The following is a 16,715-nucleotide window of genomic DNA, read 5'->3' on the forward strand; positions in this document are numbered from 1 at the left end:
GGCCCACTCCGGCCACCAGACGGCCGATCCGAGCCGTCCAAAAATTCTATAAAAAAAAACCGAGTGGGCTTACGCGAAAATCAACAGCATCCGACGTGTGTAGGTGCTCGATCCGAACTTCCATTTTTAACGTCTTAGATCATCTGATTTTTGGAAGTTCGGATCGAGGACCTACATACGTCGGATGCCATTGATTCTCGCATAAGCTCACTCGGTTTTTTTTTTTAGAATTTTTGGACGGCTCGGATCGGAGGTCCGGTGGCCGGAGTGGGCCCGGCATTCGTGCGGTGGGCGGTGCGGTGGGGGAGCCGCGGTGGGTGTATCATCTTCCAACCCAAAAATGCAGTGCCAGATGGGATATACCTCTTGGGATTCAGTGCAAACGGCGTCGAGGTTAGTTTGTGTAAATGTAGTGCCACATGGCATATACTGAAGTTGATAATTGCTTGTGCTGTCTTCCTGAAATGTACAGTGATTTCAGTTAGAATCCGAGTTATATAAAGTACGTAAGCATGTTCTGTTTCTTCTTGACATGTTCTTAGTTTTGGAATCCACTTATAGTAATAATAGGAGGAAAAATCATTCCACAAATTTTCTGCTGCAAGAGAGAAAACAAGGATTGGCCTGGAAATTAACGCGTTCCTACAAAACGTATCATTTCAGTTCGGGTTTTGCTGCTCGGACTTCTAGCTTACACCTCTATCTTATCATGTGATGCGAAATGAGACCTATCATAGTCTTAGTTGGCGATTCAAATTGTTCATTACAAGGCTCGACACTTACATTCGTTCATGCAAAACTAGGTTGATCAACCATTAATATTCATTTGCACATATTATACTTTTCTAAAAAGGACTCATCGGTCATGCAAAACTAGGTCGATCAACCATTAATATTCATTTGCACATATTATACTTTTCTAAAAAGGAACGGGGGGACGGATTTTAATGCCTACTTTTAAAACAAATACGATTGGACAAAATGCTTTTGGTGTTTGATTAATTTGATTTTGTACAGGTAATTTGTGTATTGAAGTCTACAAAATAGATGACAAAGAATGGTTAAATACGATCGTGGTGGAGACCATTATAGGAACCCCAAGGGGTTTGGTCGAGGCACTAGTGATATGAGACAACAACTAAAAGGCTAAATCCAAAGAAGTCGTAAGGTTAAATCTTATAAAGGTTAATATTTCAAACTTTGGAGCTATTAGAGGTTTGCCCAGTTGTACAACAAGGGCTACGGATTTGGTTAAGTGAGTCTGATAAAGCAAATGATTGCTCATCTTCCGTAAGATTGCATTATTGAATCTCAAGGGGACCAAACATTTCAAACCTTGGAGCTATTTGCTCGGTCACTAAATACATAAATCCGAAATTAGTCGAGATGCGCACAAGTTGACCTAAGCATTCGTTTATTAAAAAAAAACTACAAGGGCATAAAATTAGTTCAAACTGATCCAAACACCCGATCATACAAAATGACTACTCCTGCTAATGAAAAATTAAAAGACCATTATAGGTCTGTCACACGAGAAACACGCTAGAATAAAAGACACTTTTCTGGTTCAAGCGATTAGGCAAGGAAGAAGAAAAAGAAAGAAAGAAAAACTCCGACGCCAAAGCAGCCGCCCTCGCGTTTGGCTACTACGGTAAAATCGTCATTTATGTGCATCGGGACGATAACGTGGTCAAAAAGAAACGAAGGAAAATCCCTCTGTTTATGCGAATCTTGACAAAAATCACTTCATTCCCTTCCCAAGTCTCCTACCAAACCCTAATAAATACAGCTTACCACACTCCTCGCTCTCTCTCTCTAGAAATCTATCTCCTAAACCGGAATAGAACCAAGTGATTTTCGAAGGGCTTGATTTCTTCTTGAATTCAAAGATGTATCGGAAAATAGATGTGGAGTCGGGGTCGTCTACTGCGCCGCTGTACCCGATGATGCTGGAGAGCCCGGAGCTCCGCTGGGCATTCATTCGCAAGATTTACTCCATCGTCACCGTCCAATTGCTCCTCACCATCGCGGTTGCCGCCGTCGTCGTCGCCGTTGAACCTATTTCCGTCTTCTTCGCCACCACTTACACGGGCTTGGCCCTCTATATCGTGCTCATCATCACGCCCTTCATTGGTAACTCGATCTATTTCTCTATTTGCCTTCACCACCATTTAAGCTTTTGCGAATTACTATGTTGAATCGTTTCCTACTTCTTTTTTTTGATCAGCGAATTGTTTCCTACTGTCCATATTTTGGTGCTGTACTTGGGTGTCTTCATACTTCTGAGTTCGAGTTCGTATTTGTTCCATAAAAGCTTGTTCAAAATCGGTTCCACACAAACCAACCAAGCATGAACAAATTTTTTGAAGCTCGAACAACTATTACTTGGCCCGTTCAGCTTATGATTTACTGTAAAAATTTAAGCTACTGAAGATCGGCTTGTGTTTGGCATGATTAAAGCTCATTTTAGGTCGGCTTGTATCATAAACTAGTTAAGCTCGAACACATATTTAAGCGCGTTATGTTTTCAAACCAAGTTTAATCAACCACTTGCTTTGCTCGTTTGCCTCACTTATCACCCCTTTCCTAGAATGTCTTTTCACATTTAAATCATACTACTCAGCATCTTCTATGATAATGGATTAATTCATATGGCCTTGTGGTGGGACTTAGGTTTTGCCCTCTCCTAAGGTCTTATAAACTCCATTTGGGCCATCCTATACGGGCTCTGACCTGGCTTTTGCTGGGCTCATTGGGCCCCCGCTAGTGCACGGTGTGATTGGACACATGAGCTATCAGAAAACAAATGATAAGCCTTTTCTCAAAAAATAGCTTTGGCTCAAAAAAGATGACTCAAACCATTGGAGATAATCACTTGATGGGCTCCTTATATCACCTGTTACTAGAAACAATACTGTTCACGGTAAATTGATGATCCTGCTTTGTTGGTTAACCAGTGAAGAGAACTTGAATGAAAGAAAGTTCCACCATCAGTTAGGTGGTTAGCATTATGGGATTCTATTGGGACTGGTGACAGATTATAATCAATCAAATGTGATGACTAAATGTCGTTCCCTTATGATTTGTTGTTTATTACTGGCTCTGTTTTGGAGTACCTCACCTTTTGGTTGTGTTGTTGCAGTGTTGTGGCCGTTGGCCTACCATTACAAACGACACCCAGTGAACTATTTCCTCCTTGCCATTTTTACTGTTTCCTTGGCTTTTGCTGTGGGATTGTCGTGCGCTTTTACCAGTGGTAAGCGATTTCGATCTTTGCAATATATTCACTTGCTTAAAATCTAAAGTGATTGCACAGTATATGTGTAGTGTCATATCAAGTTAAGGACAGAATTGAGATCATTTGGTGGGGAAAACCTAATGCTGGGTATGGTTACGGGAAAACATGGAAGTCTGGTTATACTGGAATTAATTATCTGAATTTGAATTTGAAACTCAGTAACTATTGGCAGTTCTATTAATCCCATTTGCATTATTGAGCTTTCTTAGCAGTTGACAGTAGTCTTTGGTTCTTGGTTTTTGCTTAGTTTCTTGATTGTGGGGATTTCATCTTTGGCAGAGTCTAAAATACTTGTTTTCCATCAGTTGAATGATTTAATTGAAGTAGTAGTTATGACAGTCTTTCATTGCCTGTTGGTTGTCCGATATTCAGAATACAGTGTAATTTCATTTGGCCGCAGGGAAGGTAATCTTGGAAGCTGCGATCCTAACAGCTGGGGTGGTTGTAAGTCTCACCTTGTACACGTTCTGGGCTGCAAGGAAAGGCCATGATTTCGGTTTCCTAGGGCCCTTCTTGTCTGGTGCTATTTTTGTGCTTATTCTCTTTTCTGTCATTCAGGTATGTGAATATCCATATTTGCCTTTGTCAATCTTTTGGCCCCGATCTCTTCTGCCAATTTTGCCTCCATTTTTTTATTGGGATTTGACTTATCAATTCTCGCTTTATCTACTTCCAGATATTCTTTCCCCTGGGTCAGATCTCGGTTATGATCTATGGGTTTCTGGCTGCAATCATATTCTGTGGGTACATCGTGTACGACACAGACAACCTGATTAAGCGCTACTCCTATGACGACTACATTTGGGCTTCAGTGTCGCTGTATCTGGATATCATCAATCTCTTCATGGCATTGTTGACTATCTTCAGAGCTGTAGATTGAATGGAATCCCTCTGTTCCATGCCCTTCCATCGTTGTTCCCCATTTTTGGGTGTAATTTGCTGGTGAATGATGTACATACTCTGTTGTTCCCTGTGTTGCTCTGGTTAATCAAATCCAAATTCATCCCTTGTTATCTTTTGTTCTTCTTTGTGTCTGTATTAGGGTGTAGCCGGTGTTAGTTGTAAAATACACATGCTATTAGTTTGGAGTATATCTGAAATGATGTTGAGCAGTGTAAATTGCTTCGTTTTCAGTTTTTCCACAGTTCTTGCATCTGATGGATATGACATGGGTCAGGGTATGTCTGATAGGTCTACCGACTATCCGATTTAGATGCTTGGTTTCTCTGTCTTTCATGGTGCCCAAGGAGAAGGAGCAAGTATGTGTTTTAGATGTGTTCCAATACTGGAATTAAGACAAGAAAGGCCTAGCGCTTGAACACGTATCAGAGTACTTGTAACATGGTGTGTGTGGTTCGTAGGCAAAAGTGCTCAAAATACTGAATGGCCAGTTCTATTACCAGACTTTGGAGAGAACACCTTAACTGTGAAGGGGCCACAAATTTGAGCTGCAAACTTCTTTTCTTTTTTGACAGGTAAGAGGGGGAAAAAAAGAAGAAGTGAAAAGAAGTTGATCACTCGTAGGGCATGCTTGAATATGCTCACTCGTAGGGCATGCTTTTTTCTTCTTCTTTTCCCTTTAGGTCTAAATGGACTTTTTTTCCCATACTTTGTCCGTTTATTTTCCGGACAAATCAACGAAGTGAAAAGAAGTTGAAGACAAGTTAAGTAAGAACGAAAATAACTTATTTACAATGCAAAACGAAGCTGCCTTAGTTTTCAGAATCTGATTCTATTCTTCCCAATGATGCATTGGCGTCCTTGCACGGCGAAGCGTACCTAGCTAATAGTCTTTGATGCTATTCCCACTGCAGGCTGTGGATGTTTTATCCCTCGTTCAGTCACGAGAACAAGCTATTTGTTTTGGCAAATATTCTTAGGATGGAGCTGAATTTGATCAGATTACACACTACACATTTGGATTACCATCCTAGTCAAAACTAAACTTTGTTTGTATTCTTTTTAATTTCTTTTATCATCTCCTTTTTTCGGGTCAATTTTTATTATTATTTAATTTCCTCTAAACTCTTTAGTTTTACTTCGATTTAAGTTCTTGATCAGAAAAAAAAGATAGAAAAAGGACAACACTTGCAGCTAACCTTTTCTTGATTTTTCTAAATTATCAAACACCATTGCTTTTTTGTTTTCTGAGAATTATCAACACCCTTGCTAACGTCGAACAAGTTCAAGTGTTAGAACTCAACAAACCAGTTCTTTCCTAGTTGAGGTGTGCGTATGCTGATTTGGACATCCGATTTATAAAAAACTATTCTTCATTAATTGGTACCAGACAATTCACAGAGGTGGTTTGGACATCCTGTTATATATATATATATATATATATATATACTATTCTCCATTTATTGGTACCAGACAATTTACAGAGGTCACAAAAGGGAATCTATGGTGGTACTCCAGCGTGCATCGAAACTATCCAAACGTGTTTTGAACGATCAGAATTTTAGAAAGAGAGAAAGAAGAGAGAGAGTGGTCGAATTTGAGCCCGCCAAAACACGTTCGGACGGCTCAGATGCACGATGAATGGGTACCACGTGGTTTACCCAATTTGCACCCACAAGAGGAAACAAATGAATGTCAGATAGAATCTCGATCAATCATTCTACCTCCACACCCAAATACACACCCATTTACACATTCACAATAGGAGTGAAGCCTGCACACACTACACATCTAATGTGTGTGGGACCCACTCTTATTGTGAGTGAGATGTGTAAATGGGTGTGTGAGTGAGTGTAGAGTTAGAATTTTCCAATCTCGATAGTTAAGCATTATACACGTGTCTCATATACACCTCTACAAATGTCCGCACGTGTGGACGAGCACCGAACAATGCCCTCCTTCTTCATCAAACACTCGGCTATTTCATACCGATAAACCCATAGAACGGAGTACTCTCTCTCTCTCTCCTCCAACTCCATCTGGGCTGAATTCTGTGTCCAAATTAAAGATGTGGCGAGTACCATACCGGAAGGTTGATTTGGAGGCGGGAGCGACGCCGCTGTACCCGACGATGCTGGAGAGACCCGAGCTCCGGTGGTCCTTCATTCGCAAGGTTTATTCCATATTGACATTTCAGTTGCTGTTCACTGTTGCAGTTTCTGCCGTCGTTGTCAAAGTCCGCCCTGTCGCGCTCTTCTTCGCCACCACTCCCGACGGCCTGGCTCTCTACATCTTACTCCTTTGCACGCCCTTCATTTGTACTCCTACTACTTCGTCATTACCATCACTTCATCATGTGTCTAACACTACAATTCATTCGATATTTCACGCTGTCATGATTTGATTTTCACGCTTCCTTTTTTATAATTGCACTCTTTGTTTTGTCTTCTTTATCTTCTTGTGCAGTGACGGAGCGGAATTTTGACCCGAGACTGTCTTAATAAATACTTATATACTTCTATTTTATCAAAAACAAAACGTATAATTATTTTATTTTATTTTAAAATTTTTGCTTTTCGATATATTACATTTGTACAATCAAAAGATTTTAGCATAATCCAATTAGAGTTTACCAATCATTTTGTTTTTTGTTTTTTTCTTTAGGTTCCTCCAGCAGTCACGTGTTTATTTTTTATTTATAAAAGAAATTGATAAATGAGAATATAAAATAACCGATTTTTTATCCGATCAACAAATAATTATCAATAATATTCAAAATTAAGTATATAAAAAATAAAAAATTTAAAGCTCCCGACGCTCCGGCCCCAACATAGCTCCATCCCTAATCTTGTGATGTTCATTTATAAGACGAACACGTTGGTTCAAAATCATATTAATTGCATTATCAATTAATTCAGAACATGGAAATGATTTAGAACCTGGGTTCTGATCCAATGTGTGCGGAATTGTTTTTACGTTTGTTTTTGTTTTCCGTTCTCACAATCGATTGATATCCAATTAACATGATTTTAAACTACAATTTAGCATTTTGACAAGATCTACCATATGAATGGAACCCATCATTGAACTAAGTCTGACAAATGACCTGAAATCGCCGAACTGCACCCTATGCAGTTTTCAGGAGATGAACCTTGTTCTAACAAGATTACCCTTTAAACTCAAGTGTAAGAAATTTGATCATGAAAGGCTAATCATATAAGTTTACATATACGATGACCGAAAAAAGAGTTTTCATAGAAAATGAATGTGAAAATCACTTCTATTTCACAAATGGAACATATATAGTCGTTATAATGTTTGGGAAACAATTTTTTTTTTAGTTGTGTTTTGTGTGTGTAATTTAATGAAGTTTGATTTTGTTGTGGCAGTGTTGTACCCGTTGTCCTACTATCACCACAAACACCCGGTGAACTACTTTCTCCTTGGGCTGTTTACTGTTTGCGTTTCTTTCGCAATCGGATTGACTTCTGCTTTTACCGACGGTAAGCCCTTCTTTCTAGTGTTGCATCCTCTTCGAATGGGTAATCGAATCAATTTGGTGACACTTAAATTTGATAGTCTACTTAGTTGTACGAATTCGGACCAAAATGGGTGTCAAGTGGAAGGAAATTATCAATGAAAAGATGATGGAGGGACTCCGTTGAAACGGAATAAGGTTCAGAATGATCAAACCGAGTCTGCAGAAACAAAGTAAATCTAGTAGTTAAAACCATGAGTCTAAGAGCGTAACTTGTTAAGGGTTGGAGTTGCCGGATTTTCTTTCTTTTTTTTTTCCGAAAAATTGCAAAAGGTGAGATTTGAGAATGAGGACAGAGGGGACATGTGGGTTCTCATAAAATAGATAGATGAGATTTTTTTTATAGAATGAGATGAGTAGTACAACGTTCGATTTGGGTACGATAGAGAACGAAATAAAAAGGAGAAAATGCTTTTGATAGTTGAACTAAATAATACTACACACAAGATCTAATAATGCTTTTGATAGTTGAACTAAATAGTACTACACACAAGTTCTATTAGATAATCTATGGGTCCTAATCGCCTCATGATCTAGCCTCACTTTCTGCCTAGAGCATATCTTACGCGACGAACCCCGGACTAATTTATTGGGAGACCACATGTTTCCCGTGCCCTCCCTAATCCGTGAACTTGTCTGCTAGTTTATGGTTCTCGGTTGTTGCTATGATTGTTTTGATTGCTCGAATACTCTTATCTGGCAGCTTGTCCAATCTTGGGAGATGATTTATTTGAAAAAAAAAAACTGGTTTTGGAAAAAAAAAAACTGGTTTTGGAATGGTATGACCGTATGAGTATGTCATGACAATCCGTCTTTTCGTCGGCATTGTTTGTCATCTAATTGTTCAAATGGTGTGATTTTGCTTGACCGCAGGGAGGGTAATTCTCGAAGCAGTGATCCTAACAGCCGGGGTGGCCGTTGGTCTCACTTTGTACACGTTCTGGGCCGCCAAGAGAGGCTACGACTTCAATTTTCTAGGGCCCTTCTTGTCCGGTGCCATTTTCGTGGTTATTCTCTTTTGTCTCCTTCAGGTATATATGATCGCCCCATCTTTCCCCTTCCCCGATCTGTTGCTTTCGGCATTAGCTTCCGGGTTTCATTTACCACTCTCTCTTGTGGCAGATTTTCCTTCCCCTGGGTAAGATCTCAGTTATGGTCTATGGATTTATAGCAGCGATTGTGTTCTGCGGGTATATCATATACGACACAGACAACCTGATTAAGCGTTACTCGTACGATGAATACATTTGGGCTTCGGTGGCGCTGTATCTAGATATCATCAACCTCTTCCTGTCATTGTTGACCATTTTCAGAGCCGCGGATCGTTAGGACACCTCGATTTCGCCCATTTCCCCACGATTTTCTTGTAAACTATCTTCCCCTCTCTTATGTACGTAAAAGGAGTGAAATTTGCAAGTTCTGTTGCTTTATATACAATGGTGAACAGCTGACTGAAGGGAATGTTTTGGTACTGTTAAATGAAGTTTCAAGTTCAATACTTTACGTTTTCTCCTCCTCTCTGTTAGTTCTTCTTCCATCTAATTTTACTTTTGCTGAGATTTGCCCCACATGTAGAGTACTCGAAATTACTCCCGGTGGCGAAGAATTACTTATGGCCGCACAGAATTACCCTTAGTCGCCAAGAATTGCGAGACCATAAGTCATTCTTGGCGGCCAAGTGTAATTCTTCGCGGCCAAGAGTAATTCTTCGCGGCCAGGAGTATTTCTTCACAGTCAGGAGTAATTCTTCGCGGCCAACAGTAATTCTTCGCGCCAGGTTCTTTTTCTTTTTAACTACTAAGTAAGAGAACAAAATTGTTGTTCAATACAACTTGAGCTATTGGTTTAGCTGATTTGGAGTTTCATGATCTATCTGGGATTGAAAATTGTAGGGTTCTTGTTGGAGCCTTTTGAGGAGACAAAGTTTCAAATACTACTCCTAACTTAGTTATATGTAATCTTGGAATTATTTTGTTATTCTATGTTTCTAGGTCAGTTAAAGAAACAAGTGCGATAGGGACACTTTTGAGTGAGAGAACGTTTAGAAAATTGAATTCGAGTGGGAATTCCGTATGATTATACATTCTTAATATTTCTGATGCTATCCCTGAATGTAACTAACGGAATTAAACAAATAAATTTGGTAACATTTGTTGTGTTAGATTATTTTATGAACTTGGTTAGATGGACCATTGAAGCTTATTCTTAAAATAAAAATTTTCGAGAAGTAGATTTTGTTGGGAGAAGGAAATTTTTTCTAATTCACGGTTATTTATAACGCTTCTCCCACATGAGGTGGGACCATACGCATATTTGGGACTCACTTCATATGAGATGACATTAAAAACAACCATTGTATCCCAAAAAAAACCTTCGAATTAAAAACAACCATTGTATCCCAAAAAAATACCTTCGAAAAAATAGGGTTTGATGCTTCATTTAAATTTTGCGCCGTACATTTAGGCACAGACAATTACTAGTAAAGTATATGGGAAAATGACAGCCTAAGACGTGTTTTGATAAATAATACCCGCCAAGGACATGCTGAGAATATTTGTTAATGCTAAAAATGTCCTTGACAGATATTAATTATTAAAACACGTCATTGGCCTACATTTTACCTAATTATATATTTCATGGCCCATTGCATAGAGGAGCAGTGCTCCATTATCTCACGATCGTTTTGAGCAACTAGCCTCTTTTTCTTTTCTTTTTCTTTTTAAAGGAACTACTTTGAAAACTTCAAAACTAAGGAAAGTATTGTACCGTATTGGGTATCATCTTTTGTTGTTATTAAGTCTAAATAATACGATCTACTATATATTGTAATGGGATCTAGTTTACTCTTTTAGTCAATTACTTACCATGCAAGTATTAGCTCATGATTGTTGATCCAAATCTTTCATTGTAATTACCTACATATTAAGATCTCCTATTTTAATGAGTTTTAGTTTGGCGTAATGATTTTTGCTTTTTTTTCCTACCATCTCCACCCTATGTTTTTTTGTTCTTATTTATGTGAATTTAAATTTTTTGTCTATAAATGTTTTAATTTTCCCTACATGAAAAGATAATAAAGTAAATTGAAAAAAGAGTGCGAATGAATAAAAAAAAAAGGTTCAAAAATCAATTGCTTTTAACTTTCTGTTTAGGCAAATTACAATGCAAGGTTGTGAGATGATAAACCCTTTGAAGGGTTGCACTACAAGGCTGGCTGTAGAGCACAATTCAAGCCGTTTGTTCGATAATAAATACTCAAGATTTTATTTCGGCTCCGGCAGATCTGAGCCGTCTATTGACGAGACGAGATAGATGTTTATTGTGCACGACATGGTCCCCAAATCCAAACCCTTTGTCCTTCACATCAAATATAAACGTAATTACTACTAACTCTTTTTAGCCCTGTTCTCTTCGTTTTCTTGATCGTATCAAGAACCCTCCCGAAACCGAAATAACTGCCATCTCTCTCTCTCTCTCTCTCTCTCTCTCTCTCTCTCTCTCTCTCTCTCTCTCTCATAACAAATACAAACCAAAACTCAACCAGAACCCAATATTTTTCTTGGTTTGCTCTTTTTCTGGTTGATTCATCTGGTTGTTTTCCATTCTCGAAGATGTGGCAACAGGGGAAAAACGATTTGGAATCCGGAAACAGCGACAGGCCGCTGTACCCGATGATGCACGAGAGTCCGCAGATGCGCTGGGCCTTCATCCGAAAGGTTTACTCGATTCTCTCCTTCCAATTGCTCCTCACCGTCGCTGTCGCCTCCGTGGTCGTCTTTGTCCGTCCAATCTCCGTATTCTTCGCCACCACCACGCCCGGCTTTGCCCTCTACATCGTCCTCCTCATCACCCCCTTAATCGGTACGGAAAACACTTGGTTATGAAATCAGATAAATCATTGTATCGTATAGTAATTCATGTTCATCTCTTGGGAAAAACAAGATAAAACTGGTTTCGTTTTTGGAAACAGATTCTTTCCTACAGGGTGCGTTTCGTAAACTTTTCAGTTTTTGCTTCTTTTTTCCTTAACAATCTACAGGTTTTTGCTACCACTATTAACCATAATCAAGATTTGGACTATGAAAGCTTTACCGAAGCATCACCTATTAATCCCTTCTAATTCCGCGAGGCAATGTCTTCTAAGGTGGGATTGTGTGCTTGATGCGTTTTTTGGTTTGTTGGATCGAATATTGTCGCAGTTTTGTGCCCGTTGTCTTGCTACCACCAGAAGCATCCGCTGAATTTTTTCCTCCTGGCGTTGTTCACGATTACTCTTGCTTTTGGGGTTGGATTGTCATGTGCCTTTACCAAGGGTAAGCACTGTCTCATTCTTTCTTTCTGTTTATTCAATTCTTCATTTTTTGTTTTCTTTCGTTACCACGATTCTTGCTTATGGATGAAGAACACAGAACCAGAAAACCTAATTCTTGGTTTCCAAACGAATTGAGGTATTTTCGGGTGTAAAAGCAAAATCTGTTTGATGGAATACCTTAGAATTATGAATTTATGGAGGGATTTCCTTAGCCGTCTTTTTCCTGCGTAATTATTCCTTTCTTCTTCGTTGATAATTCCTCCACAAATCCAATATCTAAACAGAATGGGACCTGAATTGAGAAACCTGGAAGGCTGTATAAAGTTAATGCAATAGTGGTAGGAGTATTTTTCAAGGACCTACCACCACAATTTTGAGTATTTAAAGACCCATTTCTAATACAAAACCATGTGTCCTAGATAGTATTAACTCCAGTGCGAAGATACCTGGGTTTTTAGGATTGGAGATACCACTGGAAACCCAACAGTTCTAATTCTAGACTACCATGTTCTTAATACCAGTCCGAAGGAATCCCTGCCACCAAATGCAAGTAAATATGGGATAGTTTTTTGGTTTTCCAAATGGTATAGACAATGTTGTCATGTCGTGATGACTGCATCATGTCGTCACGATCTGACAACATTGTTTGTACCGTTAGGAAACTTAGCCGGTTGTGGTCCTGAAGACCTTATTAGGGTTACCGTGTTTTTCTTGCTTTAACATATGTTGGTGATCACCTATTTATCTGAAAGATATGACTGATTCCTAAAGGGAAAAAGCTGAGAAGGCTTTCGCAATTCATTGTGAAATTCTCCCCCAATCCTATTACTCGGTGGATGTATCATGTCAAGGCGTCACTGGGGCCTTGTTTTCTAGGGATGACTTTTATTTTGAGTAATTTGGATTGACTGTAGGGAGGATCGTTCTGGAAGCTGCAATTCTTACTACTGTGGTGGTTGTGAGTCTCACTCTATACACATTCTGGGCTGCAAGGAGAGGGAAGGATTTCAGCTTCCTTGGTCCTTTCTTGTTTGGTTCTCTTCTTGTGCTTATGGTGTTTGCCCTGATTCAGGTATCTAGACCAATGCCATTGCTCATCTTTTGATTAGATATGTATTTTCTTTTGGGTAGGCGTGAATGTAAATTCTTGTTTCTCTCCTCTTTCAGATTATCTTCCCCCTGGGCAAGTTATCGGTAATGATCTATGGTGGACTGGCGGCAATCATATTCTGTGGGTACATCGTTTATGACACTGACAACCTGATCAAACGCCACTCCTATGACGAATACATTTGGGCTTCTGTGTCACTGTATCTGGACATCATTAATCTCTTCATGGCATTGCTAACTCTTTTCAGAGCAGCAGATTAGTCATGCAGATTCCACTGTTCTGCAGTATACCCACCTTATCACCCCACTTTTATCTTGAGACAAAGCTTTGGTGAAGTATGTGAAGAAGTAATCTAGTACATATCTGTACAGCTACGCTAATCAATAGGGTTCAGATGAATTTTGGGACAGTTTAGTGTGCTAATGAATTTCTCCTGTTTTAACAGCTGATAAGATGGATATCATATGCTTGCATCCATTTTACTGTTTCTCTTTAGTGTTACCAATATTCATTGCACATCGCATGTGGTTTTTATCCTAGTTGAGGATGAGTTCAACTTCTGAATCATGAATTCTATGTCCATGGATAAGTGGGGAGGGGAAGAGCCTAGGGGTTATCATTTCTGTTCTCTTTTGTGCGTCGTTGTAGCTTCGTCAAGAATGAGATGTATTGTGTGCATACATGGGAAGTGCTTGATATATTACCGAAAAGTATTCTGCTTGTTTGAACATGGAGCTTGAGAGAGCTCAGCCGAAAACGGAGAAACTCAATGTGAGAAGGAAAAAGGAAAGAATGAATGAATAGACGTTCAACTGGACCTTTATGGTAGCCTGGTTCTATCATCATTTGGATTGTTTTGATTCTGTTTGTCGCATACCTTCTTCTGCCCTTTCTAGTTGCCTTAACAGTTCTCTATGGCTCATCCCCTTTTGACATCGAAAAGACCCCAGACTTGTCAAACATGCGTAGTATCAAAGCCAACTAAATGTGGATGGTGTGAAACCAGGGCATATGAATGTTCCTTCTGCTTGCTTTGGTGAAAGCAAGGTTCTTCCTTATTTACTTTCCAAACCCAACTCAGAAAAAGCAGAACCACATTGTAGCTTTACATTGAAACCAGGGCATATGAATGTTCCTTCTGCTTGCTTTGGTGAAAGCAAGGTTCTTCCTTATTTACTTTCCAAACCCAACTCAGAAAAAGCAGAACCACATTGTAGCTTTACATTGCTTAAACGGTTCAAATTTCAGTTTTCAAAATGGCGTGAGAAGCAACAATTTCCAAGGACTTGTCTTCCCATTATCTTCCCCAAGGTGATGTTTATCTCTTAGACTGCAAACCACTCACACCGTAATATTGCTTTGTAGTTTCCCGTGAAAATTCCGCAAACGTCATTCCATCCTTCATCCGCGATGAAATTGGTGGAACTATTTTATGGAGTTCTTGACCTAGTTCACCATGGTCATTCTCGTCAACACAAGTTTTCTCAAAACTCTTGATTGGGTAATTTGAAAGGGAGAAAGTTTTGCTCCACGCTGGTTGCAAGAAGACGACAAATGTTTCTCTGCTCAAGTCTTCCAATTTTGCTGGTCTGCGGACAGAGTGAAGGTTTGCCCGAAGCTTCCCTCTTGACAATATATCAGCTGATTCCCCAACCTGAAGAATGAAACTTTCAGGAGACGTCTTAACCATTTGAACGATATTCTTGTTCGGATCGAATATTTCCAAGTATGTGTGGCCGCTTGGGGAAGGATATTCTATCTCACAAGACGTGCAAAAGCATCCATTTGCTCTTGTTGTTTGTTTATGACAGGGAAAATTAAACCAGGGGGATGTCAGAACAGTGAAAATACCGTAGTCATAATGCCATTGCTGCCACAGATTGGAAGTGTTTCCACTTATTCTAGCTTCGTTTCCAGTTGTATTCGGTCTCTCATTCCTGATTGACTGCTGATTTGATTTTCGCCCAGTAGATTGCTGTTTTTCTTCAGCTTCTTTTAAAATAAGGTTATCTAGACTTGAATGGTAGTGTATGAGCCGGCCTTTTGCCATGCATGACTCCAATAAGCTTTGCTCTAGCTCTTGGCCACCAATGGCTTTATCACAGATTCGCGCGAGGCAAATCCCCAGCTCCATCATCAAAAACCCTAGCTCCTTGAAACTACTACCCAGATCCTTAAATTCATTAACTTGAGAATCTCCCAACTCCTCCGTAGGAGGACAATGTTGTTCTTTGTTTTGACTGTCATTCCCTTCATCAGTTGCTTTACTACTGGTCCTATCGACACCTTGCATATATTTTAGCTGCATTGCAAAAGACGAGACACTTCTGTCAAGATTCTTCACTGGAACATCACTTCCCAAGCCATGCTCCTGCAAGTACAAGAATCATAAGTTCTGCCAATGTGCCTATTAAAAACTTGTTCTTACTCATATACAAAGCACACTAAGCTCTCGGGTTTTCATTTTCTGCGGTTAGTTCTCCGGTACTTCTCTCTCTTTTCTCAACGAGATGAATTCTTGAATCAGAACATTTACAACAGAAACTCAAAATGCTAAACCAAATAGGTGGATCCATTCTTGTGCTTCGACTTCTGAGTAATCAAATGGATATTTTATGAACTATTAACCCAGCAACAAACACAATGGCAAAGCTTGTTTTGGAGGCCAAGGTGGACACTTTCCTCGCCTTTCCTTAGGGCCGGTACTGGCAAAGCTTGTTTTGGAGGCCGAGGTGGACACTTTCCTCGCCTTTCCTTAGGGCCGGTACTAGGGCCCATTGTGACCCACATTTGATCCAGGCTCCAGCAACTGAGAGTGTTTGTTACCCTAAATCAGACCTCAAAGAAAATGAAGGAAAAAAAAAAAAAAACCAAGAACCAATGCATAATGGTTGCTGCAGAAACATCAGAAAACAGAAAGGAGAAAAAGAATAAGCTTAATTTAGGCGAGTATTTCTTAAACTTGTTATCACATCGAGCAATTCGATTATATCAGCAATCAAACTTTAGCTCGAAATTAGTTTTACCTTGAGAAGGCGTTTGCGATCGGAGGCGTTGAGAAGCGCTAGCCTGCGGGCGAGTGGAAGGAGCGTTCGGCGGAGACGGGACGCGTTGGGGACACCAGTGATTGTTAGCAGGCCTGGACCTGTGGGCCCGAGGGTTTCCATTACGCTTCTCGAGATCGATTCCAAACGTTGGATCTCGTCTGATGATGGAAGAGTCGGCGGTGGAGCTTTGTCGGAAGTCAAGATCATGAGATCCGAGAATCGGAGCTCGTAAGGTTCCAGAATTCCTATCTCCTCTTCTTCCATCTCTCTCTCTCTCTCTCTCTCTCTCCAACCGAATATTTCCGGCGGGTAAGATTTACCGTGTCTCATGTTCAAAGTCAATGAACGACGTCGTTATTTGCTGATACCATTAGGGCTGTCCAAGAAAAATCGAAAAACGTGAAATTGGTCCATATCGAATCAATCCGTGCCTTTTGAATTTTGTCTGTGGATTAATGGTCCGAACATGGATTCGAAAATTAAAAAACCGTGAGATACGGATTATGATT

At 39.8% G+C, this 16,715-nt stretch overlaps 4 protein-coding genes across 4 annotated transcripts; 3 read left to right on the forward strand and 1 right to left on the reverse strand.

The window, feature by feature from the left end:
- The first annotated feature begins 917 nt into the window (after positions 1-917).
- On the forward strand, positions 918-4,417 carry LOC131308584 (protein LIFEGUARD 4-like). Its single transcript, XM_058335529.1, has 4 exons — positions 918-2,133; positions 3,143-3,256; positions 3,699-3,856; positions 3,975-4,417. The coding sequence occupies exons 1-4, from the start codon at positions 1,890-1,892 to the stop codon at positions 4,176-4,178; spliced, it is 720 nt and encodes a 239-aa protein (XP_058191512.1). The 5' UTR covers positions 918-1,889; the 3' UTR covers positions 4,179-4,417.
- A 1,732-nt stretch (positions 4,418-6,149) lies between these two features.
- On the forward strand, positions 6,150-9,313 carry LOC131325650 (protein LIFEGUARD 4-like). Its single transcript, XM_058358002.1, has 4 exons — positions 6,150-6,516; positions 7,588-7,701; positions 8,610-8,767; positions 8,859-9,313. The coding sequence occupies exons 1-4, from the start codon at positions 6,267-6,269 to the stop codon at positions 9,063-9,065; spliced, it is 729 nt and encodes a 242-aa protein (XP_058213985.1). The 5' UTR covers positions 6,150-6,266; the 3' UTR covers positions 9,066-9,313.
- Positions 9,314-11,347: 2,034 nt separating this feature from the next.
- LOC131326049 (protein LIFEGUARD 2-like) lies at positions 11,348-13,603 on the forward strand. The gene is made up of 4 exons (XM_058358642.1): positions 11,348-11,597; positions 11,936-12,049; positions 12,963-13,120; positions 13,216-13,603. The coding sequence occupies exons 1-4, from the start codon at positions 11,348-11,350 to the stop codon at positions 13,417-13,419; spliced, it is 726 nt and encodes a 241-aa protein (XP_058214625.1). The 3' UTR covers positions 13,420-13,603.
- Positions 13,604-13,826: 223 nt separating this feature from the next.
- LOC131326041 (uncharacterized) lies at positions 13,827-16,521 on the reverse strand. The gene is made up of 2 exons (XM_058358633.1): positions 16,186-16,521; positions 13,827-15,530 (listed from the first exon to the last, which is right to left on the reverse strand). The coding sequence occupies exons 1-2, from the start codon at positions 16,468-16,470 to the stop codon at positions 14,478-14,480; spliced, it is 1,338 nt and encodes a 445-aa protein (XP_058214616.1). The 5' UTR covers positions 16,471-16,521; the 3' UTR covers positions 13,827-14,477.
- Between the last annotated feature and the right edge of the window lie 194 nt (positions 16,522-16,715).

This window comes from Rhododendron vialii, chromosome 1a (assembly GCF_030253575.1).
Source record: "Rhododendron vialii isolate Sample 1 chromosome 1a, ASM3025357v1".
Taxonomy (NCBI): Eukaryota; Viridiplantae; Streptophyta; class Magnoliopsida; order Ericales; family Ericaceae; genus Rhododendron; species Rhododendron vialii.